Here is a 23460-nt window from a genome sequence, read left to right on the forward strand (position 1 = left end):
CTGTTTACTTGCAGCTTATGCGCAATAAATGATACTTATTGTTTTTCTTAATTTTCTTCGTGCTTTTCTGTATTTATTTATTTTGCTGTGTGTATGTATATATATATATAAAGATGATCAAATCTCCCATGTTTCCTTACATTTCGTACTAATCTGAAACCACTAGGAAAGAAATAAAAATATGAGACGCTGTGTATCAAAATTAGCCAAGTCCAATTGTGTTTAAAAAAAAATGAGTTCAACACAAGAATATATTCTAAGTCTTTTCTTTTTGAATTCAACACATTTTCACTTTAAACTACTTTTATATACTAAACGTTTACTGAAAAGATCTTTAAATGTTATTCTTCATATATTAAAGTGACACCTCTTTAGAAATGTTTTTTCCTGGATGTTTTCCTCAGTTTCCTTGGAATGGATTTGGCCATTTTCGGCACATAACTACTCAAATAGTCTTTTCAGTTTTAAAAACTACCGCTGAAAAGTGATTATTCTAATACACATATTATTTGTCCATTATCCAGTATCTTTTATACTGTAATAAAATCTTAAATTCTTGTGAATGTGCAAGTCTTGAAAATAGTTTTCTATCATTCATAAGGGATAAGTTTTTGTCACAGAGATTTAAAACACACAATAAGAGTCATGCTATTATCTTGTGTGTCATATCATCAGCTTGGGTCACCGTAGAACCAAGCATGGGAAACACATATTTTTTTTGTCCGGTTTGCTTTTTTGCTTTTTCCTCATTGTGCATCCACAGAATCCCATACCACTTGATGTTATTGCTAACTTTGCGTGATAACTATTATAGCAGTCATTTTGACGAACTATCGATGAAGCAACATGTTCAAACATCTCATTCACCCCTGAAAGTATAAAAATAATGTTTTGTTAAATAAATAGAAAAGCATTCAAAATTCATTTTAAGAGAAAAGTAAACAAATGAATACAGTGTAAAAAATATTCCTCTACGAAATTTTGATGATGAGTTTCAAAATGATGATGGAATTCAAATTTTTTTCTGTAAAGTAAACAAATGAATACAGTGTAAAACATGTATCACTACGAAATTTTGATGATGTATTGTATGATGAATTTCGAAATGTAATGATGTATTAAAAAAAGTAATAAAAATGCACAATTCTCCAAGCGTCTCAAAAAAAGACTAACGAATTCCAAAAATTAATTAAAGATAAACATAAACGGAAGAAGAGGAAATTGCACAGTTTGCTACGTTCTATTTAAGAAACCACAAAAATTCATCGAATTCAGTTTCAAAATGGATAGAAAGTTTGTCAACAGATGGCACTATTTGCTGAGAAACGTGTAAAAACAGTTTTTAAATGAATCATCATTTGAAGCCAGAACTTGAGGAAGAGTTGGGATAAAATTAGATGACGCCCGTACTAATATTTCAAATAGAATTGTCTGATATCCAACCGAATGCGTTTTTTTACAGCTTTACTTTTTTAAAATTTGATGATAAAAATCAGTTGGTTTTCTTAGCAGAATAAAGCAAACTGTACATTTCTAGTCGCTTCTGTCTTTTATTAATTGATTATTCAAGTTGTCTATAGTTTTTTGGAAATCAAGATCTCCAATAATCATAATGTGCTGTGAAAAGTATATGCTTATGCTCCTTCATTTTTCGCGTATGTTTAACGGAATTTGCTCTTGCAAAGTTCGTGGAAATTCTGAAATTTTTCGTTTTTCATAAAATTTTTATCTAAGTAACATTTTTGTCATAAACTTTTTATCAAAATTTTCAAATGAAAGCAGAAAATATCTTCTTCTCTCTCATTGTTTCATTCCGGCATTCTTAAAAAAAAATTTATGAAACTGATAAATTTCGATTCAGAATGCTCGATTCAGAATCAACAAAAGTTAACATTCAATTGCTCACTTAAATGAGGACGTATATATCCCTTAATTTTGGGCATGAAAACAATAATAACAAAAAAATTGGTCATTAATTTTTTACGAAACTACTTCAAAGAATCTTTGCATAGAAAACGAAATTTTCATAAGGAGTCACAAAAGATCTTGCTTCTTTGTAATTATTGTTTAACTTTGGCATCATTAAGAAATCTTTGAAACTCATAAATATGATAGTAGCCTATAACTCCTCGATTCAGAATCATCAAAAGTTGATATTTAATTGTTCACTTAAATGAGGACATATTTACCCCTTAATGTTATGCGTCAAAACAATAATAACACAAAATTGCTCATTAATTATTTAAGAAGCTACTTCAAAGAATCTTTGCCCAAAAATTGAAATTTCCATAGCGAAGCATGAAATGTCCGCTGAAAGAAAAAATTAAACTAATAAAGAATAATAACAGAGTTTTAATAAATTAACTGATGAATTTTAGCAATTAATTACACCGTACATTTTGTGTTCATCATAATTAATCATTGCATTGTAATGAGCTGTTCAATATTGTAGACAAATAATACAAGTCAGAAGCTTGTATCTTTTCATTCTGCAGAAAATAATACAGTAGATAACCAACATGTAAATGCTGTCAAATAGATTCTTTTTTGATTGATACTAGTTTAGAAAACTGCCATAAAAAATATGCATCGGCATTAAAGCATTTAATATTATTTGAATTTTTTGCGCCTAGTTATTATTTTGTTGTAAAAATATATTTGATAATTTGTGATATTATGTAATTATGGTAATCAGATTCGAAATATTCGTTAAATAACTTGATAAAAAATTACAATATTTTGTGAAGTAAAAGAATGTAATTTCATTTTAAGTTAAATTGATAAGAATTCATAAAAAGTTGAATTCAACAGTTTCATTTTTAAACAGAAACAAGATGGCGAGTTGTATACCAATCAAAATTATAAGGGAGAAATATCATTGAAGCTTGAAAATGTTTTGAGTTCAACCTGGAGCTAAATGTTCGGAGCTATCAACCTTGAAAATTGGCTTGCTGAAAGATGCCAAATGGCAATGTGTGTTTACAATCTGGAGTTTGGGTTAGCAGAATAAGTTAAGCTTTCAAAAGACAATTATTAGCCAAAAAACGGAAACTTGAATTACAATCGATGTTCCCCAGGATTAATCGATTGAAAAGTTAAAAATAAACATGTAAAAGGAAATGGGCACGGTCTTATTCAAACTAAATATAGAGTAGTGTAACTGATCGATTGGAGAAAGAATATCTTTCAAGTGAAAGGAAATTAAATTAATAAATTTGAAATATTATTACGATACGACAGTGATCAAATTCTCAATCAAATTCTGCCAATGCAGTTTTGTAGTTTTAGGTTGAAATGGGCATTTGATAAAAATCTTGAAATAAAAAAGAATTTAAAAAGAAAAACAAATTTAGAAAAACTCTTTTAGCAAATTTATGTCTTTATCCCTTTCTGATGTTTTCAAGAATACTTTACTCAAAGTTGCTGATAAAATAAAAAACATATCAAAATATGAATGTTGGTTAGCAGTTTCATAAGATCCTTGTCATTTTAATAGTTATTTCAGGCCCCAAAATTTTAATAAAATCATTGCTGCATAGTAATAATTGGAAATATATTCATTCTTTTAATATTTGTTTTTATGTAAATTTGACATTTCAAATAAGTAAAGAAATTAATGTTTCTCAATTATAAATAGTTTTAACAGACATTCAATGTAATGATTAAAGTTTGATAATTTCGACTTCATATATTAGATGCATTCACTAATTAACGAGGCAGAGGCACTGTAACCAAAACTATGTTATTCTGAAAAATTGGAAACATTTCTGAAATGTTGTTTTTGGTGTGATATAACGAATTTACGAACTAGAGGGCCGCACACAATGGTGAAATGATGATGACCGATCAATTGTCGTTCAATTCATTCATTCTGTTTCTCAAAACAATGGTAATAGAGAGTCCTATAGCCAAGGGGCATTGTCGATTTCCTCAAGCTATGACGCAAACATCAATGATCGCAGCATTTGGAAATGTGTTTATAAAGCTCAAAAACGCAAACAAATCGAAACGTCCCTGTAAACTTTCTTGTGAAGTCATCTGATTACAACTCAAAGCTAGACCACGCACAATCGAGACAATAAAATTATTTTTTCAGAAATTCAAATGAGAATTCCTGAACCATCCACCTTATAGCCGAGATCTGTCCCCAAGTTAGTTCCACACCTTTCATGATCTCAAAAGTGCACTTAAGGAACATTAGTTATAACTGCGATGTTAATGTGCGCTTGAACAACTGGCCCAAACAGCAGCCAATGATAATTTTGCGATCATGGCATTATATGATTAGTGTCCCAATAAGTGAAATGCTTAAATAATTGTAGACTATAAATTTGACTTTCATTAAATAAAATTTATGAATAAGCCTTTAACTCGTTATTTATTGACTGAACCGAATAATTATTGAAAATGTTACCTTCTCCAGTACTAGCACAAATTTCAAAATATGTGCCTCCAATAGACTCTGCATATTTTTTAGCTTCTTTTTCGGAAATTTCTCTATTTCCTATAAGATCTCTTTTATTGCCCACCAATACAAAAATGCATTCATCGTTTGCATTCTGTTGAACACCTGAAAAAGAATAATTATCAGAAAACAAATTTTATGATGTAGGCTTTAGAAAGATAATCTTTTGAAAATATTTAAAAGAAATTTTATTATTAAGGCTTGGAAATCTAATCTTTTATAGAAATTTTGATAGCTAAACGTTTGAAAATATTTTATAGAAATTTTATAATCAAGGCTTTGGAAAGCTGAACAAAAAATCGCCTTTGGCAATAACGCACGATGGCCACTTTTTGGAGGACTTGGTTATTTTGGCTTTATACTTAAAAGAAGTGTGAATTCATTATTAAAATCATTCTTAACACTAGATTGCCCAAGGAAGTCATTTTGACTGCTTTTTAATTTCAATTAGAAAAACAATGATGTATATAAAGACACAATTTCTTAGAATTTTGTGATTTTTATAATTATTTTCATTATTGATATTTACTAATAACTTGCTATATAACTGAAAATAATATAAAAAATATTAAAAACTAATTTCAAACAAATTTCTTCATACATTAGTTATTCATTCACAATGCAGTCATTTTGACTGCTTTTGGGTAATATAGGTATTTCAGTTTTTCTAGTGTTCAGAAGTTTTGTTTCTGCTACTTTTATTTCTTCGGAAATGCTATTACTTAATCGAACTATTTTCAATTATTTATTTTAAAACCTATTGCCTAACTAATAAATATTTATAGCAGAGAAAAGTGTACTTGCACAAAGTTGTCTGCGTGTAGATGACTTCAACTCTTTTGCGAAAAAACTTATCATTTGCATTATTAATGATGATGATATGGCAGAAAAAGCAAACAAAATCTTTCATGTTTCCATGATTACCAAATATAAAGATTTTTGTATGCATGTATCAAGAGCAGATAAGTTTTTCGGAATGTTCCCTTTTCAAATAATGATGGTTAAAATGCCATTTCAACTCAAGAAAAATCAGCTTATTTGTAAAATTGCCAAATTTTGAATGATAGATGGGCGATTCTTTCGTTACGTGTGTTACTTTTACACGACATATTTCAACTTTAACACTTATTATAATAAACTTGTTAGATATTTTTTATGTTTTTCTTAATTTGTTGTTAAATCTATATGTGTTGTAAGTTTTCAAAACGAAGATTGAAGGCGCAAATTAATTTGATGTTGAAAAAAAAAATTTCTGAAATTTTGTTACGTGTGTTACCCTTTATAATGCTAGATATTTGAAACTTTGAATATATTCATTTAATTCTGTGAAGTATAAAGGCAAAAAATTAAGATATTTTCTTTTATAGAGAGATACAATATCGAAGCTGTGTTTAGTGATTTTTAAAAATTTCTTGCAACAGTAAAAACTTCTTTATTTTGGTGAAATTGGTGCGTTACGTGTGTTAACTGAACGTTACGTGTGTTACCCTCTGTGAATATTTCAACTGAGAAGTCATAAATGTTGCACTAAAACATTTATTTATTTTAATTTAGCAGAAGAAAAACAATTTATTTTAGCAAATAAAATAGTTAATGGTCTGGAAAGATGNTTCATATATATATATATATATATATATTTAATCATTATTTATATTAATTTAATCATTGATTTATTTGTTTCTCAAGTCAGAGACTTTGCCTTTGATCATGTTTCATTAAAATTATAATAAAACAACAGTTTTCAAAAAATAAACTTTTTTTTAAATATCAGCAATATTAGCATACATCAATATTACGGTACTATTATTTTTTTAAGGAATGACAGTGTTTTATACTTTAAGTGGAAAAATATTCATTTTGACGAAATACGCAGATTATTGTTCACAATATAATCAAAATGCATTACAAGAACGCATTTTTTAACAAAATTAATTGAATGATATGTTTCAATAATAGATTTTAAGTCTAAGTGCATTTTTAAAAAAACTAGTCAAGATTACAAAGTTTAATTATTACGAATTTGATTCTTATCACTGCCTATGCTATATAATTCGTAAAAAGCATCCGTAATTAACATCAAGAAATTAATAACTTTGTAATTGCGTTATTCAAAATATTTCGTTCTTTCAAATTATAAAAAGTACACATTTTATTTCCATGACCTTTCGCTGAAAAGGCATTTTAAATACTGTATATTGCTTTAGCTTATTATAGAAAGGCATTACGCTTGACAATGCATATTACAGTACTTAAAGCAAAGCAATTAAATATACCACATTGCAGTAAATGGATTTTATGGAGCATTGTATTATGAATTATTAGAATAGGGAGGAAGCACTTTTTGAGATAAATACTTATCTTATATCTTTTATGAATATGAGATAGCTCTTTCAGAATAAAATTATTCATACTTTCATTACATATTTTCTTTCTGCGACCTTTCGCTGAAAAGGCATTTTAAATACTGTATATTGCTTTGGCTTATTATAGAAAGGCATTAGGCTTGACAATGCATATTATAGTACTTAAAGCAAAGCAATTAAATATACCACATTGCAGTAAGTGGGCTTTATGGAGCACTGTATTATGAATGTATTATGAAAATAATGAAGAAGCACTTTTCGAGATAAATATTTATCATATATTTTTTATAAATATGAGTTATATAGCTCCGTATGAATAATTATCTTTCTTTGTGAATAAATATTATGAATATTAGAAATAGTTCTTTATGAATAAAATTAAGAAAGGTAAATACTCACGAATAAAATACTCACGATTGTTCGAATTAAAATATTTTAATTAATAAAATACACACTTACTGATGACCCAAGCTTGTAAATCATAAAATGATTCTCTGGATGTGATATCAAAAACACACATGGCTGCTCTTGTGGCTTTATAAAATATAGGACCCTAAAATCATTAATGTTTAGCATTATAATATGCATTTCAGTCTAAAAATACAATAAATATACATTTAAATTCATTTCAAGGAAAAAAATTTAGAGTTTAAATTCCTTTATCGTCAATAATTTTAATTCATTTTGTTTTTACGAATTATTTTTTTTATGTAATGAATGAACAGTTGTATTATTTAACAGGCGCCCATACTAAGACTTTCACTTCTTCACCGCAAAAAATTCTGGATAAAATTACGGTAAAAAGGTTCCGGCACTCACGGTACCTGTACTTTTTGCAGTAAAACTTTCCTGAACAAAAAACTTAACATACCATAATTTTTACAGTGACCAATTACTGTAAAATCACTAATCATTGCAATTAGAAAAATATTACTGTATAAATTACGGTTTGCAATTTTACAGTAAAAATGGTTTTTACGGTAAAATGTATTTTGCGAATGCTGCGTTCAAGGAGTCAGCTCTTTTTATCGTAATTAAATTGTTTAATATTAAACATGATTATAAGATTTAATTTCGTATCGTATTAAGGATGCAGCAAAATTGCACAATATTGTGGTTCAACAAGTTCTAAAATTTCTAACTGTGCAATGATCATATAGAGCTCTAAACTTTAAGTTTACTCAACATGCGTTCTAGTAGTATTAGTTCCGTTATCTGTGGAACTTTTCGAAACACGACTGGCTATAAAATTACGGAAAACCGATATCTTCAGCCTACGTCATCATATTGAGTTAATATAACATATTTTAAATTTGTGCTTCAAATATGTATATAAGTTTTTCCTTAATTTCTTGGCTTTTCAAACTATTTAATAAAATTACTAATTTCTTTGCAATTAATTTCTTATCCATTCATTTTAGAAACTGTTGCATGTTTAAGCTTCCTAAAGATGGTGTTCAGAATAAAATAAAATAACTCACTGAATTTATTTTTGTTAAAAATTACATTGAAATAGTTGAAATGTGATTTTTAATTTAAAAGTTTAACATTTAATAATAAAACTATAAATTAAGATTCTAAATTGGGATAAATCATAAAAAAATGTAACAAATTAATACTTTATTTATTTGTGGTTTGCTTATATTGTACAGTAAATTGATTTTAACAACTAAGTTCTCTAGCACGGGAAAAGTTCGAGAAAAAAATTTAAAGCTTTTGTTATTTACAACATTTTTATTCAGTATGAAAACATTTTTATTCAGTATGAAGAAAAATTCCTTTAAAAAATTGAAAATGTATAATGAATGCTTTTTCAATAAAGTTTTTAAAATATTTCAATTATAATAAAATATTTCATTCTTACATAACCGTTTTCATCATGGGCTAAAGGGCCCTAATACCCGAGTTCATGTGGAGCTCTAAAAGCTGTATATCTTATTAAATTTCTTTTTATAAAAAAATATACATTATAGTCTAACTAATATGTTTAAAAAGTGTGTTAGGTAGAGAATGGGATAAAATACTAAAAGAAAAATCACCTTAAAAAATTACAAGTTCCGTACATATCATCATATGTTTCGTATAGAATTAATATAGTATAATTCTTATTTTGATGATAATAATGATCCTCTTATTTTTTTTAAACCTTAAATTTAATCTATCATTAACAAAACATAAAATTTAACATAATAAGTCCATAAATTTTTACATAACATTTGTAATTCAAAAATTATTCATTAGATTTTATTCCCTTTTTTAGCACATGAGACTGAGTAGATGAGAACTTTGACATTTTTTTAACAGTTCCCCATAATTTGCATGGTTAGCCATACAGAAAATAAGGTAACCAATTTAAATCGGCATGTAGTCAGAATTAGAATAACAATAGCTTTATGGTTCGTGTAAATAAGTCTGAAGCTGTAAATTGCCAACTTTTATTGTTATAACGATTTTATTAAAAATATAAAAATTTCATGAGAAGAACCAAATTTGATAATACAATGATCGTCTTACCTTCTTCGGAGAATAAAGTTTGATGAATGTTAAATACAATATACTGTTAGGAACTTTATAAAGCGTTGAACCCTAATTTCGTCAAAAGTTTGCTTCAACCATAAAATGTTGCCAAGTTGAACCATATTGCATTACTTCGCAAACTATATTACACAATGCTTTGCACTGTTAAAAAATTCCTCGGGAAAAAATGGTTAAATAACAATTTATTTAACTGTTATTTTCTCATATTCAAATAAAACAGTCAAATAACCATAAATAAGATGGTATTCAAACTGTAAATTGTGAGAAAAACAGTTTATTAGCTGCTTTCACCTAATACGGTTAAACAACCAGAATTTTATCGCGCCAATTTTAATACCAAAAAAAATTCTGGTAAAACTACCGCACTGTATGGTAATTAAATTTTAGGTAAAACAACCATAATCCTGGTTACAAAAACGTAATATACGGTATTTAAACCATTTATTTGATAATCTTTCCGCTTATATTGTAACTGTTTACGGGAAATTCTGGTTTTCAAAATTATAGTTCTTATTACTACACATTTAATAAAAAATACAAAACTGGAAAGTAAATTTTCACCGAAAAAATGATTTTTAAGTTATACTCTATAGAATAATGATAAAATTGCAAAATCTTTTCATATTTATTAAATTTTATCACTTGTTATCAAATTATATTTTATTGTTATTTTTACCAAAATCATTACCAAAGCGCTTCGGTAAAAAATTCCGTGTTTTTTGGTGCTCCCATAAAACCAGAAACACGATACATTTGATCATATTCTGGTCGTTTTGACGAAACTATTTTTTTCTCAATGAATTATTGAGGTCTGCAAGCTCAAAGAGGGTTAAAATAATATTAAACTAATTTAATATGGAAAGAAGCTTACAAGCTGTCCCAAATGAAATGCGAATAAATTTCCGTTCCACTAGAAAAGTTCAATGGTTTTTCATGATTTGTGTATATAAAGTTTGCTTAATCTTTCACAATGATTTCAAAAATATTAATTAAAGGCATTCATTATGAAGCAAATTTTCTTAACACTTTCTATCATAGAATATTAGAACATAGAATATTGGAAGTACAGGGAATTTTATCTACTTTGCACTGATTACGAAAAAGTATATTTTAAAAAAAATCAATATTGTAAGAAATAAAGATATATCTCTTTTTTTGAACAGAAAATGAATTATCGAAAAGTATTTAACAAGGTGTCTACCATTATATTAATAATAAGTTGATAATATAATTTAATATGTTAAACATCGTTTAATAAGAATATAAATTACTCCAAAGCAGGTTTTTTGTGATATTTGTCAAGTAAATTGAAGAGATGCATTTTCGTATAATTCATAATTGCCGAATGTTCAATGCAATACGTGTAAACTTTGTGACAATATCTCCATAAACAAGACTATGTAGATAATTGATTATCACACATCATTCTTTTATTCCAGAATTTTCTAAAATGTATTTGAATAAACAAAAATTTAGGTGCATTGATTACTCTATCTTAAAGAAACTCCTTTGTAAGAAAGGGAAAATTCAATCAGCATCAAATGCTATTAAAATTTTTTCAGCTGTTTTAGAATTTAAGATGTTAAATTTCGCACAATTTTAGATAGAACCAAAAAGTAAATATTAAACAAAATATTTTTCTGTCAAATTTAATGTAGTTTCAAGACTTAGAAAGAACTGTATATTATTTTATAGTATAAAACAATAATTGTAAACATTAAAGCCAAGTTTTTAACAAAAGGAATTGTAAATCCATTTAATCAGTTTGACACTTATGATAAGTAAAGCCTTGAACAGAGTAATAGCAAAAACAATTTATGACATTTTAATCCGAACAAATAGGTTATTAAAATATTTTGAAACTAAACAAACAAATGATGAAAAAATCTCGATTGTACTACTGCGGCTTCAATAGTTTTAAAAATTATTTGAACAGCGCAGTCTGAGTTTAAAGTAAATTTAGCAAAATCAACAATAAATTTCTTAGTTAGTTGTAAATCGTCTACAATAGTCAATAAAATGAGGTGACATTTTTATTGAATCCAATAAATTTAAACAAAAAGAAATGTTTTATCACTTTTATCAATATGAGGAAACGTTAGAAAACTTTGGAAAATTGTTTATCTTTAAGCATTTTGTCTGTCCAGGGAGAAATAAAGCGTCATTTGAAGGAAAGTAGTTGATTTGTAAAATTCAAATTTATTTATCCAGATTTTAATTTAAATTTAACCGTAATGATTTGAAAAGGTTAGAAAAGCATATTATGAAATATGTTAAGTAATAAGCCCAAACGTAACAAATAAGAGTTATTTCAAACATTTTTTGACGGACAAAACCCAACTTTTTCGACATTAAAAAATAGAGATAGACTAATTGTATTCGTCACCAGATTATAATGACAGTTAGAAAAAAAAGAGATTGATATGAATGAAAATTTTTTCTTGTTTTGTAGTTTAATATGATAAGAAAAAATAACTGAAACAATTTCTTTTAATTTGGCTTTTTAACAAAATTATAAAAATTTGAATTTGATACTTTAAACTTAAAACATCTTATCTTAGTCATCCCTATCTATAGTTCCACGTTGGACTGATCATAAATAAGACGTGGCTCCCTGTAGATCACCGAAGTCAAGTATCACTGGCTGCAGTCAGTGTGCGGGTGGGTGCCCACTTTGATCAACCTGTGAAGAATCCAAAGATGCGAGGTATCATTCCTCGTTAAACTTGTCTACCGTTAAGTGCTTGGTTTCGCACGCAGAGCGTTGTGCTACCAAAGCGTAGGAACCATTTCCTCTGCTAAGCATCAAAATTGTAATGGCATATTTTCGGATAATCCTCTGGGATGTTTCTCAGACCGTCGCCAAAAACCCATTGTGTAAGCCAGGGTGGCTCAAGTGGTAAAGAGATCGCCTCCCAATGAGGTGACCCAGGTTCAAATCCCATTTATGGTTGGTTGACACGAATTCGCATTGACCACAATGCTGGCTGAAAATATCCTCAATGGTAAACGAATCATGGATTAGAGTCTCCTTGCCGTCAGGCTAAACATGGGAAGGTTTCGCAGTTTTTCTCTTTATGTAACACAAATGCGGGTTAGTTCCATCAAAAAGTGCTCCAAGAAGGCAAATTTCGTTCGATACTTGATCCAAGAGTTCTCTTGTCTTCTGGATTGAGTTAAAAATTGCATGACTTCCGAGTTGAACATTGATAGTCGTAAACTAAGAATTTTTCGGCTGTTAACGCTGGTTATAAAATATGAAATAAAATAAAATTAACCTATTGTGCAGCTCTAGTGCGACGTAAATAAAGTTTTACAACTACTCCTAAGCTTATCGATTTGAAATTTTCACTTAGTATAATTAGCATCACTCTTGAATGAACAGTAATTCCATTTCATTACAAATAAAGGTTACTAAAACTTTATTTCGCGAACCTAAACCTAAATAGTCATATTTTATTAATCTTTAAAAAATATTAATAGGAAACACAAAGTTTCATGTTTTATTAAAAAATTATTTTTTTTTAAATTTTATAAATAATTGTTAATTGTTTTGCATACAATTTTTACAATTAGTAGTCATGTGCTTACCATGCATCTAAAACGATCCTCTCCACAAGTATCCCAAATCTGTAGATCAACTTTGTAATTTCCAATTACCCTGAAAAATATAAGAAAAAATTTGCAATTTTTTATGTAATGTGTTTGTATAATCTAAACAGAAATAGTGCAATTTTGAAACAAAGACATAATTGTGAAGAGAGCAAAAAACTGTGACATCTTTTTCGGATTTTTCCCGTTTTGTTCCTAACTATCCCTTTTCAATGGGTTTCAATGTCATTGATGAAACAATTGTAACGCTTTGTTAGATTTAGTTCTGTCTCAAACTTTAGTCTAAATATTATATTTAATTTCTATTGTGAATATTTTTCAATGTTACATTCTCAATTAATATACACACTGAGGAAAAAAAAGTGCGAAGAAAATTTCCAGAATATGGTAAAATTTACCGTATTTCTGGTTCTTAGGGAACACTAAAAAACATTGAAATTTTTACCGAAACACTTTGGTAATAATTGAAGTGCTTTGGTAATGGTTTTAATATGTGATAAAATTCATAGATGCGATAATTTTATAATAATGCCTTAGAGCAAGCATAAAAACCATTTATACGGTTTAATTTACTTTTCAGTTTCGTATTTTTTACTAAATATGTGGCAATTAGAATTATAATTTTGCAAACCAGAATTTCCGGTAAACCACCATATGAGAAGAAAAATTACCAAATGAATGGTTTAAGTAGCGCATATTTTGATTTTATTAACCAAAATTATGTTTTTTTTACCAGATATGTTGTTACCATGCAGTGCAGTAATTTTACCAGAACTTTTTCCCCGTGTAGGCTATGACAAAGAAATTTTTTGTACAATAGTGTAAAATTTCTTAAAAACATAAATATTATGAACACACATCACGCAACCTTGACCGCTGATCAAGCACCTAGCACAGTTCTTAGGGCTCTATCTTTTAACAGAAAAATTGTTTAATTAATTTTAAAAACCGAGTGTACGTAAGATAATGGGAAATTTTTAGAGCCCCTTAACTCGTGGAGTATACAGGGAGGAGTGTTTAATCATTTAGCGCACATGCTCAGCAGAATATGCGGTTTCAATTTCCAAAAAAAAAAAATTACTAAAAGTTACTGATAAAAAATATTTGGTGTTTCTAACCTAATATACAACTAGAGCATCAGAACAGCAGATATATAGAGCCACAGATTTAAATAACAATAAATATTCCTTATTAATAAAGAGTAATATATTGTTTCAGTGGACAAATATGTATTCATTTACTGAACAGATTATGCTTGAAGTCCCCAAATTTTTCCTATTGGTAAATTTCGACTCTAATAAAAAAAATTTTTTTATTAAATCGCATACTACTGTTCAGCTTTAATCAATAGTTTTTTCCTTTTAGCATCTATCTCAGTACATCAAATAATTTTGAGTTTTAAATACCTCACTTTATTTTATGTTCATCCTGTACTAAACATTATATGAAACATCTATGTTTGTGTACAACAAATGAAAACAACGAAGCACTTTCAAAAACATTTAATAAAAAGAACACAATACTTCAGGCAATGAATAAAATGGTATTGTCAAAAACAATTTAGGAGTAAGAAACGATGCGTCTTACAGATTCACGTCTTAACTAACAATTACGCAAAAACAAACCGACTATTCTATTTTAAGCTTTAAAGAACACGCGCGCGTCATACTTGAGTGCTAATCTAAACATAAGCTAGGTACATCTTTTGTAAAATAATTTTACCTTGCGACACAACAAGTTATTGGAATGATTTACAATATTAAGTGACTGAAACTTTAACAAAAGGAATATTTAAATGTATAACTTTATCTGTATTATCGTTAGTTTTTCCGTTTCCAGTGATAAAATGTCACCGTATTCAAGGTTGCTAATTTCTTTGAGGTGACAACAGTTACGTTTGAATATAATTTATATTCTTTATTGCTATTATATAAAATCACATAATCTAAACAAACTTTATGAAATAAATTTTGCAATTGATTATTAACAAGTTATTTGAATGATTTACAATATTAAGTGACTAAAACTTTAACAAAAGAAAGATTTAGATGCACAACTTTATCTGTATTATTGTTAGTTTTTCCGTTTTCAGGGATAAAATGTCACCATATTCAAGGCTGTTAATACCTTTGAGAACAGTAATGTTTTAATATAATTTGTATTCTTTATTGCTATTACATAAAATATATAATCCAAATAATTTTTATAAAAATAAATTTTGTAATTTATTATGCTTGCATTACCTGTTGTATATTTTTCAACTATTGAGCTTTTTACTCGTATAAATGAGTTTAGCAAGCTATTATGTCTGTATGATAAACTGTATGTTGTTAATTATTAGTTGTATTCTGTTGATTATGCTTATGAGCTGTATCAGTTTGAACATAGCCATTTTGACAACTAGCATCAATACCGAATAAGCAGCCATTTGAAGTATTGTGCATTGTGTAAGAACTGTAAAATAAATTTTTTTATTTTTAAGTCATTAAACGATTCCGTGAAAAACCTAAATAAGTTTGTAATAAGTAACAGTTTCATTTATTCATCAAACGTACTTTCCTTAAAATATAAAATTTACTACTTAAAAAATAAGCATTTTATGATTCATATAACGTTTTATTATTTAGGAATTTATAGCTAAAAAAAGAGCTAAGTGAAATGAAATCGAACAATCTTAGCTTTCATCCCACAAGTCGTTTTTTCATTCTTACCTTCATTTAACTAATTAATTCATTAATCTTTCAAACGTACGCTGACAAATTCCCTTCCCTTCCGATGACCCTTCCGATCTTGTTCAAAATTGAACATTCACGTTCTATTCATGAATGTATGCTTTTCCTTCATGAATTCATGAGGAATCTATTCATGAATCGAGTTCGTGAATTCATTTATAAAACATTCATGAATCTTACTTAAAAACATATTTAGTTCTAGTATTTGATTTGGTATCATGATACACAAGATATTTATGATATACATGAATTTTCAACTTATTTATAAAACATAAATTGGAACCGCTAAAACATCGGGTTAGTGTGTTGCTTTTGGTTGATTTTTAGTTTTTTATTATGTCGTCTAAAAATAACAAATACATAAGAATAATATCATTAAAAATCATACAAATAAGATACATATGAATATTAACTACTTACATGTTAAAATTAGCTATCGCCGTTCCTTTCACAATTTTAGAGAATGCATTTTTGTCAAATTTGGATGCCATTGTGCTCTTGCCTACTCCTTAAAAAAAGAAGACTTTGTTACAAATAATCCATAGTAATTTACAATGTGAAAAATATAATATATTTCAATTTAGAGTATCTGATTACAAGCAAATGCATAGTCATTTATTTCATTATTTCTTAAATGATTAATATTTCATCAAAAAAAAAACTGGTCGGATAACATTTAAAAAATTGATAAAAGTGTTATCCCTAAAAAATTTTGTCAATGTGCTAAATAAATTTGTGAGAAGAATACAGCAAAGAATCACAATTTCTCTTAAAATGTTATAAGTATGCCTGTTCATAGTATGAAATACCTAGTTTAATAAATTTATGTATTCTTTAGATTGAAATTGTATTACATACTTCACAATATGAAACGCTGCATCAAAACATACAGTTATCAATTCAAAACACATATAGTACATTTGAACAAATATATAATACAGCTATATATACAATAAATATAAAAGAGGTAATAAATAGAAACGTAGTTTTATGTGAAATTTTATCTTTTTAGCTCAAGAATTGAAAAAAATAAATTTTTAAATTATCCTAAGTATTATTAAAATCTCACATGAAAATATCTTTTTTGCTAAAATTTCAATATTATTCTTTAATAGAATTTCAATAATAAAATCTTGATAGTAAAATTTTAATATTCTTTTTTAATACAATTTTAATAATATTTACTTGCGAATAATCAGAGATGTTCGTTAACGCTTTTTTTTAAAAAACTGCGAAGTACATAAAATTTTCGTTATAAATTACGCGCAATCGTAAATTTAAGAGGTTTAAATGATAGCTGCCGTTAATAGCATGCTGCTATAAATTTCTCGGAAAAAATGGTTATATAACAATTTATTCAATTGTTATTTTACCATATTTAAAAAAAACAGTCAAATAATCAGAAATAAGATGGTATTCAAACAGTTAACTGTGAGAAAAATCGTTTATTACTTACTTCATACTGTTAAACAACTAAAATTTTATCGCACCAACTAAGCCCTTCTAACGCAGCCACTTAATACTTTGTAGTTAGGTACATATTATAGCCGAAAGGACTAATCTGTCAGTCTCATGCGCGACGGAACGTAGATTCAAGTCTCAGCTTTGACATCACAATATTGCCTTCATTCCTTTCACAGAAAGAGTTTCCAGTGTTCTGCACCCCCCAATTTGTGTCCTGCTTTCTCCAATGCCCATTACCTAACGAAAAACTTAGCTCCAATGCCTAGATTAATTTCTCTTTTACACTTTTGAAACCCTGCTCTTCGTAAATGATTAGAAAAAACACATAGATTTGCTTTCATGGTCTTATAATCATGCTAGTTGTAATCGGTTTTGTAACCATAAAGGTGAAAAACGTTCTTTCCCGTAAACTTTATGACTAACTGGATGGACAGACTGTTGCCTGTCATTTTACCATAATTTTAGAATGAAAATTCTCACAGTGCAAGCAAAAAAGGTTTTACAGACATAGTTAATGTAAAAGGAAAATGTAGTTGTAGTTTTAAAAAAAAATCCTTCTTTCTACTAACATAGTGAATCAAATGAAAAAGTAATTTTGGTTACATGTAAGACTAAAAGAAAATGTTTCGATGCAATTTCTACACCGGGCTTAACTTCTTAACATTTATTTCTATTATAACAAGACAAAAAGAAATGTTTTGAGTTTCAACTAAATCAAGTTTGCAGATTCCATTGACCTTAGGCTAATGATCCCATGTAACGTTTGCAGATGTTATTTTTAAAAACATCATATCTGTATTTGAATGTTAGATTAAAGTGAAATGGTAATTTAAGGTTTGAAATCATCAATGCAAAAATGTTTTTAAAATTTTATTGATACTCAGTATTTTGGCAGCTAAATTTTATTTTCAATGTGTTGTTCAAAAGATATAGTACTAACATATTATGTAACATATTGTCCAGCCTCGAAATTTACAGACAAAATAAAAACCGTTTTTTGCTTGTCATACTTCATATTTTTTAGAGAATTACAATGTAATCAGTTAATTTATTTGTTTTAAATGTTTTCTTACTTTTTTTATCGGATAGTAATAGTATAAATTTTAGACTTTTTTTGTGCTAGATATTTAGGTACTAATATTCTTAAGAAACTAAGTTTCTTAACGTATTAATATCCCTGAAATTAGCTAATTAAATAGAACTCCTTTTCTACGTGCAGCGTTTTAATTACTTTTGATATATGTTTTTATTATTAGCCTTATCTTTTATCAGTTTATAATAGCATAAATTTTAGATAATTTTTGTGTGCAATGTCTAATTTCATTTTTATAAGAAATTTAATCAAAATTAAATTTTAAAAAATTCGTATCGTCTTTCAAATATTAAGAAATTAAAATAAATATTTTTTTATGTATTTTCTATCACAGTGACATTTCATTTTATTTTGGAAATTTTTTTTTTACATATTTCACCGTCAAAAAAAAATAAGAATCAGCAGCTAAGAAAAGTTGGGTAATGTAAAACAGCTCATTAACTACTTGTCGTGAATGACTGTCACAATGTGTTAGGAGTGACTCAGAAGAAAAAAAAGCCTTGAAAGTGAAAGGTAGAAGTTTATATCGTTTTGATCAAAACTTATCATAAACATCACCTTGAAGCAAATTTAATATTGTGTACATCCATTCTTTGTTTTTTTTGACTCGCCTAGAATGGTTGGTCATTGTTAAAGGTGAGATGCTGACATTGTTTGACATTGAGACATAAAAACCTCGATCTTGACACTGAAGAGCGTAAAAGAACAACCAAGTCCGTCACAGCATCATTTTTATTTGTCGCAGGTGCAAGGACAGAAAACAGATCGCGTAGCCTTTACATTGAAATAAATTCCCCAGCGCAATCAATTTAGCTTTGATATATCTCCAAGAGTAAATATTAAATGTTTTTATGGATTTGTTTCAAATAAAATTGGTTGGATATAAACGTTCCATTTTTAATGTAGTTTGTTATCGCTTGTTGTATACCAAAATGTAAACCCCGTAGCACGACATTTACGATCTCATCTATGAGATGCATATCGTCTTGAATCTTAGCATTGAATATTATCGTAAAACTCTTAGCTTAATCGTAAAACTAAACAGACCTGAGAATTTTATTTTGCAACAATAGGTCGCTGAAGATGTCGATTAATATTATTCTAGATGATTTCAATTTTTAATCGAACTCGTTTAAATCCTAATATCAATCATATTATTGAGTTGTTTTCCTTTGTACATAATTTTTTTCAAAGTTATTGTTGCGAAATGGCTGCATATTATTGAAAGTTTTTTAAGTTTACAAAAACTATAAATGTAATAAGAAATATCCTACTTATATCGAAAGCGTATTCGAAGTAAAAACCAAACTAATGATTTTGAAGTTATTTGTATAAAAAATTGTGAGAACTACACAACCAGCAAGTATGAAAAAAGCCATTATGAGAAAACGCGATTCAAAGTTTGCGAAGGCTAGTTCTACCTAAATTAACGTTTACACAATGAAGTATGAGATGTATCGTTCTTATTTGAAATAATTTCCCTTTTTTTCATTTAAGGAATCGTTCTTGAATGGGCATGCTGCAAAAAAAAAATATTTAAAAATATACACTCTAAAATATTTTAAAAATAACAGAGTAATATTTTCCTTTAATCTAAATACTGGTACAGAAAACTAAAAAAATTGGAAGTATACTGTGAAAGAAAGTCAAAAATCAATACAATATCATCAAAAAGTGTTTTGTAATTCAATAAGTAAAGTTTTGATTGCATATTGGTTATTTTATAATTTAAACTCCCTATATTCTTTTTCTGTATAATAATGAATCTAAGTTTTTAGTATATATTCAAAATTTAATCTCAAAATTAGGCTCCAGCTTTTCCTTAAATATTTAAGCAGCAATATTATTTCAATGAACTCAAAAATAAAAATACTTAGAAAAAGTGTTTTTACTTAACGTTCTGTTGTAAAAAAAGTATTTTTATCGAAAAAAAATTAAAATGTATCTATTATTACTTTTAATCATTTATTTTCATAATAATAGTATATGCGTAATTGTTCAACTGAAGTATTGTTGTTTAAAGTAAAAATAAAATTACACTTTGAATGAGGATCTATTAAAAAAGGAACCTATTTGAAAAAGTGCACTATTTGAAAAATATTTATTTCTTGCAAAAGAGATCTAAATCAAAATTTAAAGTTTCTGAGGATTCATTTTAATTCATCAATAAAGAATTGATTCGAGCCGTGGTAGCCCACTATTAGCGAATCGGAATCTAGTCTGGAGGGACCGGGGTTCGATCCTCGACTCCGCTAAGACACACCAAGTACATGCAATTTACATGCTCGTAAAATCTATGGAATCGAAAGTCCTGTGGTCAGTCACAGAGTACAGGTATTTGGAGAAAATTTGGTATACTATTTAAATCATTGGTTTACTATTAATATCATTGGTATAATATTTAAAAGAACACTTGATATAAGAAATCGCAATATCGATTGATTTAAAGTAAACAGCCATTGATGATGTATCTATACTATAAAATTTGACAATTGCGTTAATTAACTAATTCGCCGTTTCCTCTTTTCTCTCATATAATTTTTAAAGAGTAGTGTTATCACTAGTTTCAAGAAGTTAGTTGAATAGATAAAATCAATTACAATTTTTAAATGTCACCTAAGGTATAGTGAGACTATTGTAAAGCATGGAAATAAAAATGAAATTTATTTGAAATCCAACAAAGAATCGTTATTCTCGAAGCACTTTTGCGTGTCTAAAAATTGAATAAGATTTCAAATTATGTGCGTCACACACATGAAGCTTTTTTTTTTACCATTTTCGTCGGGTTTTCTTACACCAAATATTACGACATAATGTCAAACGAAATAGTATTATGCGTGAGATGTTACATTAGTCAAAGAACTATTATCTAACATGAAGATACATAACTTATTTTGAAGTATGCTACGAAATATATGATAAATAATCACGCAAAATATTGAGAAAATTAATTTTTAGACTGCGTCTTCCCAGTAAGATATTGCCAAGTGTTTATTTTAAAAGTTAATTACATAAAATGATATTATTTTATCTTTAATTTGTATCTATTATTTTAACATTTTCTCAACTTTTTTCATAGTTTGCGGGGAATACGCGGAATTTCTGCAATTATCTGCACAAAGTTTCATCAAATTGCTACCTCTCAATATCTCTATTCGAAATCTTCAAATTTCAACAGTAGATCATTGAAACCTATTATAAATATCCGTTGAAATAAAACTCTTAAGAACAAAAATGTGCTTTAAGGAATGGCCAAATGTAACGTGATTTTGAGTCATGTCATAAATAATATTTAAGGATTTGCAAATAATGACTAATAATAAGTAGATTTCAGTTCTGTGTCTTAAAATGCTACGACGCAATTCCTACCAATATATCAAAAACTTAAAGCTGGATGTTAATTTGAGAAGTGAGAACCATAACCAATAATTTTTCCTATAGATTTATTGCTCATTTATTTAATTATAATAATTTATTTTGACATATTTATATTAATTGAAAAATTTGTAATTCTGTTTTGTAAGCACTTTTAAAAAACCATTTGTTTTGTTTTCTCGATTCCTCGATAAATGCGTCCTCATTGGTCCTTTGAAAAACACTCGAAAACTGCTAAATCTTTTTTTTTAAATAATAAATAAAAAACAAATTTTTCCGGTGGGGAATTTCATGTTAAAAATTTTCACTGTAACTATATTTTAATAGCACTAGGGAAGAATTTTTTTTTTGTTTTGTTTTTTGTGGCATGAGACTTTTTTTTTAACAGATCTTAGACACTTTGTGTCGCTGATTTCAAATCTGCGATCGGCTTCTCTTTCCAAGCTCCATGTTTTTACATGACGTTTTAGTCAATTTTTAATTAAAATGCTGAATGTTAAAAAACATTGTATATAACAGGGAAATGTTACGACAAACTTCCAGGGGAATTGAGGTACATCATCAGGAATAAAATTGCTTAGAAACCTATGCCCGGAAATGTCGTCATACACAGCTAGAGGGGCTTTCCTAATATGCAATGAACTGTTTCTTCGTGTGCTTCTGAAAAGGTCATTATAAGGATGCACCCCTAGCTGCGTATGAGGACATTTTCATGCATGGGTTTCTATGCAGTTTTAATCCTTATGATGTTCCCTAACTCCCGTAGAAGTTTGTATTTTACATATTGCATCTTTAAACTTGTACATTTTGGCAAAAAATAGACTAAAATGTTATTTTAAAAAAAATCTGTAGCTTTAGAAGCAAAACTAATTTCAGATTTGAAATTATCACACCCGAATTAGGCAATATCAAGTATTTGCATAAGTAGAATAAAAAATTAGTTCCCCTATCTAATCTCCATTTTTTGTCTAAATATTTTGAATAGCAATTCATCCCCATCTTCAGACCAATCAACAAATTCTTAAATTTATTTCTCTCTCCTCGAGTTAAAAGTATCCTCTTCGTCCCTTTAAGAATAATTCTATTGATGCTAATTTTTTTTAAATAAATGCTGATTTTTCCTTTAATCGCCCATTATTTAAAAAAAAAATAATAAGTAGAAAGTCTCAAAATTGCCAGCTTGGAACAAGCAAACATATCACATTAATTGTGTGTATTTAACCAACCCAAGCTGAAGTAATACAGATTAGAGGCAAGTAATGTGTTTATTAAGTGTTATGTTAAGTCTTCCTTAAGTACATGCAAATAGTAATATGTCTTCAATAAAATGCCAATGTAGGTTTAGGCATAAAAACTATCTACTTCAAACTAATCAACTTTTACTATCGGTGGACTATTTATTTGACAAATTCTTTTATTTTAACCATGCAATTTCAAAATATTTTACATTTTAGTTACAATATATTTGTCGGTGAAATGATGCTGTCTAAAAAACTGTTTATCAGTCATCTAATCTAGTTTAACAAGTCAGTTGTAGCGAATCAAATAACATAACATTAAAAATTATAAAATTGATTATTAGTTAATTTTAATCCAAATCTTGTAGCTATTTAAATTTAGATGTGATAAAAAAATAATAAATTATATCGAAAACAGAAGAAATGAGCTCTTTATTCAAAGTCACAAACAACACTGACAACATCTGCCGTGATTGTCAATGGATTTCATTTTTTATTTAATAAGCAGCTTTGAACAGCTGATCCAATTCTGAGTGTACGACTACCAACTCCGTAGCCTTATATTTTTGAACCCAATCCA

The 23460-nt window shown here is 27.8% G+C and overlaps 1 protein-coding gene across 1 annotated transcript in view; it reads right to left on the reverse strand.

Moving 5' to 3' along the window:
• Positions 1-226: 226 nt before the first annotated feature.
• Positions 227-23460, reverse strand: part of LOC107442359 (ras-related protein Rab-22A-like) — a 47714-nt gene continuing 24480 nt past the window's right edge. Inside the window, exons 2-6 of the mRNA XM_016055909.3 lie at positions 16131-16218; positions 12958-13027; positions 7288-7381; positions 4415-4570; positions 227-869 (exon numbers count right to left, since the gene is read on the reverse strand). Of these exons, the coding sequence (XP_015911395.1) occupies positions 682-869; positions 4415-4570; positions 7288-7381; positions 12958-13027; positions 16131-16218 (596 nt within the window). The 3' untranslated portion in view covers positions 227-681. The remainder of the gene's footprint in view (positions 870-4414; positions 4571-7287; positions 7382-12957; positions 13028-16130; positions 16219-23460) is intronic.

The sequence above is a fragment of the Parasteatoda tepidariorum genome, chromosome X1, assembly GCF_043381705.1.
Source record: "Parasteatoda tepidariorum isolate YZ-2023 chromosome X1, CAS_Ptep_4.0, whole genome shotgun sequence".
NCBI classification, from domain to species: domain Eukaryota; kingdom Metazoa; phylum Arthropoda; class Arachnida; order Araneae; family Theridiidae; genus Parasteatoda; species Parasteatoda tepidariorum.